The 9,776-nt window shown below is 40.2% G+C and overlaps 1 protein-coding gene across 1 annotated transcript; it reads left to right on the top strand.

Annotated features, from left to right (window-relative positions):
- Positions 1-644: 644 nt before the first annotated feature.
- Positions 645-8,918, top strand: nr1d2a (nuclear receptor subfamily 1, group D, member 2a). The gene is made up of 8 exons (XM_032558570.1): positions 645-931; positions 2,702-2,914; positions 3,774-3,862; positions 3,971-4,115; positions 4,566-5,224; positions 5,308-5,493; positions 6,536-6,746; positions 7,856-8,918. The coding sequence occupies exons 1-8, from the start codon at positions 901-903 to the stop codon at positions 8,053-8,055; spliced, it is 1,734 nt and encodes a 577-aa protein (XP_032414461.1). The 5' UTR covers positions 645-900; the 3' UTR covers positions 8,056-8,918.
- Positions 8,919-9,776: the final 858 nt, after the last annotated feature.

The following is a 9,776-nucleotide window of genomic DNA, read 5'->3' as shown; positions in this document are numbered from 1 at the left end:
TAATTTTATACATTTATTCTCGGAATATTATGACTTTATTGTGGTAATACTGTAACTTTATTTTCTTATTAGTTCAGCTTTATTCTTGTACAACTTTATTTTCATAAAATGACTTTATTCTTGTACAACTTTATTTTTGTAATATTCTTAATTATATGAGTTTATTCTTGTAATTTCATTTTTTTTCTTTGTATGGCTGCAATACTTGGTTTCCGCCCTTGTTCGGCGCCCCCTCTAGCACGGCGCCCCTATGCCTCATACATAGCGCATACCCACTTTTTGCAGCACTGACAGCTTTACAAGCACAATCAGTTTGTGATTTCAAGTCAGTTGACTTAAAAAATAAGAATAAAGTGACTCTTGAGAGGTTCCTACGTGAAAACTTTTGAAAACAAGCGTTTGAAGACTGTACGAATGTCTGACCCTTGGCAGAACAACTAGAGTCATCATTAAGTTAAATATATCTATCAACCAACAGCCTCACGCTGTCAGGGCTTCACGTTGTGCTCTGCAACGTGACCACAACGTTTCCATCCTCGTGCTACGCCGCGGACCCGCGTGGCTCCGCCCCTCAGGTGTCCTGAAAGTGTGTCACTGGGTTAAAGTGACTCCAGCGGCCGGCCGGGGAAGGCGGGGCCCCACTATTGAGAACATTTAGTTCTCTCCACTAACCCGCAGTCTCACACACATAAAGAGGGGGGACTTCCTGCAGCAGCACACGGAGACCAGCTCTCAGTCAGGACGTAGAAAACCCTGGAAGCGTCGCTCTTTTCATGAGTCATCGGCTCAGAGCTGCACATTTATCCCAGAAAAAGAAGCCTGGTGTTCGGTTAGGATCCGTCTCTCAGCTCGGTGCTTTTCCTCTGACAGTTTGGATTTAGTTTATTTTCTCCAGCAGTGATGCCAGAGGACATCGGAACAGCCAAACCTGGTAAGATTATGTTTTATGCCACTATTATGTTAAAATTATCATTTTGCGTGCCCTGTGCAGACTTGCTGCAATATTGTAACATCATGTTAATTCAGTATTAAATAGTTTACCCTACTTTTAGGCGTCTTTGATTAGTGGGGAAATAACTTCTTTGAGTCTTTTAAAAGTGTTTGAACTGAATCGGGGACAGTTTGTTTACTGTTAAGACTCAAGAAATATTCTAAATATACGTTTTACTGTTTGACCCTGTGTTCAGAGTGGCGATATAAAGGTATTTTTGTGCCTTTGTTGGTGTTTTTAAATCGGGGTTGGGAGTGTCGGAGCGGCGCTGCTGTATTTCCATTTGACACAACAGTGTTCCACTTCCCCGGTCCCGCTCACATGGCCAACGTAGCCGAGCCATGTGTCCGTGTGTACATGCTCTTTAAAAGCCGGGCTCTGATTGGCTGGGGGGCGTTCCACTCCGCGGTGAATTCCTGCTCCCATTGGCTGGAACGCGCTACGTGACGTAGACCATTGCATAATGCATTCGCACTCCTCTGCAGCGCCGTACACGTGAGACAGCGGAGCAACAAACACGCGGCTGACCCAGATTTTTTCTACGTGCTTTCCCCCCCCCCCCTGCATTGTGCTTCTGCTGAAATTCATGACAGGCCCACGTGTGGGTGGGCCGTGACAGAGAACATTCATGGTTGAGGTTAGATAATCAGTCTGCCGTGGCCTCTAAAAAGAAACTTAACTCGTGTTTTTCTGAGAGAAGAAAATCATCTTTCATGGTAGTTTTCCTGTAAAAACTTTATGATTCAGCTTCTTGTAAGTGAAAACACTCAGAACTGTTCATTTATTTAAAATGTACGAGTTTAATATTTATTCACATCACAGTAGAGTTGGAGGAAAGCACTTTTTATTAAGCTTAATTACTGAGAGAATAGTTATACCTACAATCATTTTGATCAAACTACTGGCTTAGCTTAATTTTTTTCCCAATTTTTTAAACATATCTTGCTCCATTTGTTCCAGTTTTTCATTTGGCTTAACCAGTTTCTTATTGCATACCAGAAAACCAGCTATTCTCGATCAGTTGAATCCATATCCTCATACAAACCAGCAACGTTTTATGCACACGTCAGCCAAATTGGATTTTAAAGTTGGTGTTAATGAGAGATTTCCAACTTAGTTTGATTTTAAATACATCATGACCTATTTTTGACCCAGTTATTCGTCCAGTGGCTCATTCTGTCCATTGAAGTGCCAAAAACTAGTTTTCTTACACTTTGAAAGTCAAAATCAAGTGAAACATTCAGTTTTCCAAAGTGAAACAAACTTTTTAAAATAGCCTACAGTTGTCCAGAGGAGTATTGCTGAAACCCACCCAAACACAGCGTTACGTAACAGGGGAGCATGTTTCCCAGTGGAACATTTGGTTTCCACGAGTGTTGCCCTGGTGCTTCAGTGACCCCGTCTGGCGGAGCACGCTCCCGTAGCACAGAGACCCGGCTGTGTTATGTAACCATGTTATCCAACCAGCACGGGAGGTGATAAAGCAGGTCAAACGCAAACCAACCAGCAAACAGCAACACACATGTCCAAATACACGCCACCTTGCCTGCGTGTGTTTAACAGGCGGAGCTACTTTCTATGAACAGTTTGTTTATACGAAGCACTGAGTGAGTTATTACCCCAAGTTAGAAAACTTTGTGGTTAAATATAAACCTGTTAGGTGGTTTTTGGTCAAAGTGCAAGCTCTGATTCTTCTTTTTTATTCTACAGGAGGAGTTATAGCTTACATTTCATCCAGTATGGGCTCTTCACCAGAGTCCCGTATGAGCAGCAGCCCCATGTCGACGTCCCCGCCTGCTTCCCGGCCCTTGTTGCCGAGCCGGGCCGTCGGCATGGTGGTGGACATCGCTCCACCGGCAAAACGCGGTTCTGGTGTGGAGAAGACCGGCCGCTCCTCTGCGTCTGCAAAAAGCAGCATAACGAGTAAGATTCAAAACACTTTGCGTGTAGCGAACATGTTGCACACACCAGTCATTTTCAGGGTTCTAACTGGTGCCTGAAATTCTTGAAAATTAAGAATTCAAGGTTTGGAAGGTGCTTGATTTTCCTATAAAGTCCTTAGAAGTGCTTCACATTCAATCTGCATGGTTTTGTAATAAAGTAGAATTTAACATTTGATTTTAAAAAAGCCAAAATTGGTAAGGAGTTATTTGTAGTTGAAACTAGATATTTTCATATATCTAACACCAGACACAAACTTTTGTCTCTGCCTAAAGTTAAATCAGACTAAACTTTACTTGTTTTAGGTCAGGTAATTACCTAAATTATTTCTATTTGTTAAATGCCAGAAAACATGGTGAGATTTATTTTATTTTTTTTGTATAGTGTGTTTAAGTATTTAATTTGAGCAGGAAGGTAATTTATCTTAACACAATTTGTTTGGATTTTTTCAGTATAATATTTATTATTCCTAATTGCTCAATAATTTATTGATAATCTTATGTTTTATATGTTAAACAGTGTTATTTAAATTGGGGGATTTTTGTTAGTGTTTTATCAGATGTATAAGGTGTGTGATAAATGTTTCAAAACAAAGTGTGTTTATATGTTAGTTGACTTTGTCCCTGCTGTAGAACATAGAATACTATCATCAGACATGATTAATAATAATAATAATTATTTCAGTAAACTGAAACTTTATTTATTTTTTGTTCATTTCTATCATTTTTATCTCCAATGTGTGGAGCTGGAAAAGTTTGAAAACTTATCTTAAAAATGCTTGACAAGTGATTGAACTTTACTGTGGGAAAAGTTTATGAATCCTTCATTTTTGTGTTTGCAGAAATCAACGGCATGGTGCTGCTGTGCAAGGTCTGCGGCGACGTGGCGTCGGGTTTCCACTACGGCGTCCACGCCTGCGAAGGCTGCAAGGTAGGCAACGAATTAACTCTTCATAGTTAATTAATCCTTTAATTAACTCTTTAATGTGAAGCTGTCGCTTTACACGCTCACACTGTTGATGCTGGTCTGGTCGTTCAGGGCTTCTTCAGGAGAAGCATTCAGCAGAACATCCAGTATAAGAAGTGTCTGAAGATGGAGAACTGCACCATCATGCGGATCAACAGAAACCGTTGTCAGCAGTGCCGCTTCAAGAAGTGCTTGGCTGTCGGCATGTCCAAAGATGGTTAGCATCTGGAAGGTTTTCTTCATTTAGCTCTATTCTTTCCACCAAAATGGTTCCAATAGGAGGCTTGGTTCGGTTGGGGAACAACATGGCAACATTTGTTACATTTTCAGCTGGCGCGGTTCACTTTCATGCGCTTGGCGTTCACATACGCATTCAAACCACACCAGAGTTCACTTCAGTTGAACTGAGCCCGAGGTTTTAAGGCAGAAAAGAGTTTGCTTTTTTGGTCCCCACCAGAGTTTGACTACGCATTCACGCTTTCACCAACAAACCGGACTCTCTCAACAAACGAACCAGAACCAGTTGTTAAAGCTCTGGTTGGTTGCTAGTCTCTCTGACTCAGCTCAGAGTTGGAACTAAGAAAGAACCAGAAATCAGGCACCAGTTTATCACTAAAACTAGTTTGTGTCCTCAAACTGATCCATTTTTGTATGTTTTTACTCCCAGCTGTTAGATTTGGGCGCATCCCTAAAAGAGAGAAACAGAGGATGCTGCTGGAGATGCAGAACGCCATGAACAACATGATGAGCAAGAACGGCATGCTGCACGACGACCAAAGCCCGCCGCTGCCCATAGAGGCAATCAGCAGCGACGCCAGCTCCTCTTCATCGTCTTCTTCTTCCTCCGCCTCTTCTTCTACTTCCGACTCTCCATCGTGTTCCAACCCGTCTTCCCCGCGATACCCCCAGGACTCGGAGTCTGTGGTTTCCATGGACACCAACTCCAGCTCCGCCTCTTCCTGCGGGTCAGACAGCAGCGAGGATGAGGGTGCCGTAACGATGAACGGGCAGCACCAAGACGCCTTCACGTTTCCCCAGCAGAGGTCGTCGTCACAGGGCCGTGCCTCGCCGCCGTCCGGTACGGATTGCGGTGGCCGCATGGAGGAGCAGCAGGACACCTCGAGCTGCTGGAACGACAATCCGGCTGTGGGAGGATACCAGCCCTGTCCGTACTCCAACTCTGCCTATAGGGAGGAGAGAGCGGCGTACCAGCAGCAGCTTGAATGCAATCCATCCGAGGAAACCCACAGGCAGGAAGAACGTTGCACCCAGAATGCCTTTAGCTACAACGGACCAAACAGCTGCATGAAAAGTCGAGCATACCTGGTGAGTAATCCCCCAATAAATACACGCAAACTCATAAACTTGGAAACATTTGCTTCATGCTCTCTGTTCTTTGCTCTCGAAAGGTTTGCCCGATGAACACCTCTCCGTACGTAGACCCCAACAAGCCGAGTCAGGAGATCTGGGAGGAGTTTTCCCTGAGTTTCACTCCCGCTGTACGGGAGGTCGTGGAGTTCGCCAAGAGGATCCCGGGTTTCCGTGACCTCTCCGAGCACGACCAAGTGAGCCTGCTGAAGGCTGGAACGTTTGAGGTGAGAAGCCAACCGGGCTCAATGTTTCTGCTCATTCTGAAGTTAGAGGTTCAACAGGGCTGTGTGCTCGGGTCATGTTTCCTCTCAGAGAGGTTTTGTACATCCTTATTAATCACCAATAAAGCAAATTTTACAAACATATTCACAATGTCATAATGCCAACTAGAGCTGAAATGATTGATCATGAATCGTATTAATCAATTATTGAAATAACTGGAGCATACAGATGAAAAAATGCTATTTGCTTAAAAAGCAACATATTCAGAACAGTAATTGAGCTCGAACTATAACTAATATTTTGCATTTAAGATAAAAACACCTTTGTCTGTAAATATGTTTTAACCAAAACTACTCAAGTGACATTGTGTTAGCTTCACCCAGTTCAGATTCACTAAAAGAACACTATGATTGCATTTTACGTAATAAAATGTTTACTGTAGTATTTAAAAAAGAAATCAAGTTGTTTATTTGCACTTTAAATGTATAAATAAGCTTGAAAGGTTAAAGAAAAATGTGTAGAATATCTGACAGAATAATCTATTACTAATATAATTGTTAGTTGCAGTCCTAATGCTAATTTCAGTACTTAAGAAGAAAAGTAGACACGTTCAGCATGATAAATAAAACCACTACAACATTTAAAATACAAATTTGAATAATTTAAAAGAAAAAATACAAATACATGCATAAAAAGAAAACTGCCAACATAATATGTGTATCTATTATAAGGGAGTGGATTACTAGGGTTGTTTTTAATCAAGCTTCACCTCTAAAAAATAAAATCAGATCTTCTGAGCTTAATATAGTCTACCCAACTTTGCCACTATAAACTGTAAATTGTTCCTGTGATTGAGAAGGTTTGTTATTTTGTTCCATTTTATACATGTCAAATTTTATTTCCATGAAATAAAATCTATGAAACCATCTGGGTTAAATATTTTGAGATTCATGCCCGTAACTGAAATAGATTTTGCAGCTAAGCTTAGAAAGCTGAGGGAAAAGGGAGATCTGATCATTTAAAATGTTTGCTCCTGATATTCAGGTGCTGATGGTCCGCTTCGCTTCCCTGTTCAACATGGCCGAACGGACGGTCACCTTTTTGAGCGGCAAACGCTACAGCCTCGACACGCTGAGGTCGCTGGGCGCCGGCGAGCTGCTCAACTCAATGTGCGAGTTCAGCGAGAAGCTAGCGGCTCTGCGGCTAAATGAGGACGAAATGAGCCTCTTCACCGCTGTGGTGCTCGTCTCAGCCGGTAAGATCCCAACATTCATCACTGTTTTCTGCTAGGATGCGATTTATGGTAGATTTATTTAGTAGACGGAAATTAGCTCCACTCGATGGATTATAACGGCCGCTTTTAGTATTGTAGTTTGGCTGCCATCCAGCAGAGGGCGCCGCTGGTCATCTTTAACCGGAGCCGGTTGATACAGGAATTAAATATGGCGGAGGGAAACGGCTCAAACAGTGTCCGGTGTGGAACGCAATTTATGCGGTTCTGTTTTGAAATATAAACACTCGTCAAGCTCCTTAAATTATCACCTTATTTTCGAATTAATGTCGCGCCGAACTGCATGACGGAGCATTTAAACATGATGGCGGCAATAAGAACGGAGTTGTGAGTTAATGCACTTCATGGAGCGAAGTTTTAACTTTCCTTTAGACACATTCGATACTTTCATATGTATATCTCTATTCATGGGGAATTAAGTGTTAAATGTTTTATTCTTTTCATCTTTTATTTTTCTATTCAGCAACCTAAGAAATATAAGTATGTCTAAAACCACAAAGTTCTCTTTATTCAGTCAATACAATTGCAAAAAAACAAATTAATTAATAGAATGATGGATTAATAATTTATCATTTTTATGTTTTCTTCTCAAGTAGCTCATTTTTGAAGAACAGTTTTGTTTCCAGAGACTTCATAATTCATTTTATTTGTTGTTTTGTTTATTTATTTTGGATATTTAAAATGCCTTCCAGTTCCAGCAGTAAATGTTCATTAGAATTTAAAGTTTATTGATGCATTATTATGCCATTACCATTACATTATTTGAAAATGGTCTCAAAACAACAATATTATCATTTATAGAAATAACTTCTGGGACAAATTTGTCATTGTGACAGACCTAATTACAGCTGACAAAATAACCTTAAAATTATATTTTTAAATCAGCATGTGAAAAATCTAGCTATGTTACGGAAAGACAGTCGGCCATCTTGACAAAACTTTTTTTTTAAATCAATCAACTTCAGATGAACTCATTAATCTATAACTTGCGTCCGTATTTTCTACACAATCAAATCAAAACGTTTCCTTCTGGGTTCAGTAGTTTTAACGTCATCTCTTTATTTGTGGTTCAGATCGATCCGGGATCCAGGACTTGAACTCTGTGGAGGCCCTGCAGGACAAACTGATCTGGGCCCTGAGGAACCTGGTGATGCAGAACCACAGCGACGAGTCCTCCACCACCTTCACCAAACTCCTGCTAAAGCTTCCTGAGCTGCGTTCGCTCAACAACATGCACTCTGAGGAACTGCTGTCATTCAAAGTGCATCCATGAAGGCTTCCTATAAGGACGGACGATTTGTTGACCTCCACCTGGATCTGACCCCTGACCCCTGACCCACTCAGCTGCGTGTTTGTCTGGAATGGATGAAGTCGGTTTTTTACTGTGGGGGTCTGAAGAGAGAACATAAAGTTTACTGTATTTATGGAAGAGATTTGCACGTTGCACACAGACACACAAATGCACGTGTGTGTTGGAGGTTTTTAGTTGGATGTATTTTTTATTTTTAAAAGGAAGTACTATAAAAAAATAAGATAAAATAATGCAATGCAGATTTTTTTGTTACATCTGTTTCCTCCGAAAGCCATTAATTCCAAAGTGTATTTCTGATCGGGTGAATGTGGGAGACATTATATACTGTATCTTACACGTTTGTCGGGTCCAATAGTTTATTCTGTGTGGTGAAACGCTGCAGCAAATGCATCGCCGAATGTGTGCTCACTGCTAAATGCATGGCTGTACTTAATTCTAAATATTAATCTGGATCTTTCCCATCATGTCGATCAGCACCAGCTCATTGTTTCCGTGTACATAGTGTCGCATCTTTCCTGTTTTGTCTTATTTAATGTTTACGTGTACAAGTGGGCACAGCCTGGTCATTTCTGCAGGAAAAGCAAAAACACTACATTTGCACAGGATTTGGAGAAGAAGATGAAGTGTTCTGCATCATGTAAATGTTTTGCCATTTTCCCACTTTGATTCTTTTTTTTTTTTTATCAAATTGTTTTTCAGCATAGCACTGAACTTTGACCAGTTTTTCCTCATTCACTATGATGAAATATCAGCTACTGGCAACACTGCCATCTGTAAATAGTTATACAAAAACATGTATGTGAAATATATATATATATAAATATCTTATGAACATAGACTATAAATATATAATATAGTGTGAATAAAAATATGTGAAAAACAGTTTTTGTTCAGTGTCTTTTTACTTGTTTGTCTTGCTGCAGTGAGTTTTGTTCACCAGCAGGTGGAGCTAAATGTCCAAGCGATCCGATGGAGAAAAAAAACCTCAAGTTATCTTCAAGAAATGCACTTCAAAAAACAAAGTCTTACCAGCATTTTTGTCTAGTTTCTAGTGCAAATATCTTACAACACTGTCATGAAGTCATTCAGTAAATAATGACACTTTTAATGCAAAGTTGCTTTAAAAGTCCATATTTGCATGATTTTGTAAATAATGACACTTTAATGCAAAGTTAGCACTTTTAATGGACTTTGAATCCAACTTTTAAAGCAACTTTGGATTAAAATTGTCATTTATTGAATGACATTTCATGACAACAGTCATAGACATTAATAAAGACTCCTTCATGTTCATGACAGATGTCATGTTTATGACAGTCATGTCAATCTTATGCACATCCCTTCAAAGTGTTACTGTTTTGTCTTATACAGGTGTACTAAGAAATTTGCAATTGAAACTAGTTTCCGTTTTTTATAAACTGAATTCTTTACATATTAGATTTGATCCTGTTTTGTGTTACAAAAACAACAATTTAAAAGGTCTTGGCAAAGAAACAAGAAAACTAAAACCACCAGATTCAGAAAATCAATGTCGGAACATCAGTTTGTTACTGGAGGACATTATTGGGAGACAAAAAACCCAACAAAGATTAGGATGAATTTATTAGAGTGCCAGTTAGTCCTTAAAGCCAGGAAGTTACTGGTTTGAATCCAAGCTGTTTTCATTTTTATGCAAACATCTG

The sequence above is a fragment of the Xiphophorus hellerii genome, chromosome 3 (genome assembly GCF_003331165.1).
Source record: "Xiphophorus hellerii strain 12219 chromosome 3, Xiphophorus_hellerii-4.1, whole genome shotgun sequence".
In the NCBI taxonomy this organism is placed as follows: domain Eukaryota; kingdom Metazoa; phylum Chordata; class Actinopteri; order Cyprinodontiformes; family Poeciliidae; genus Xiphophorus; species Xiphophorus hellerii.
This window is presented reverse-complemented; position numbering and strand designations above follow the sequence as displayed.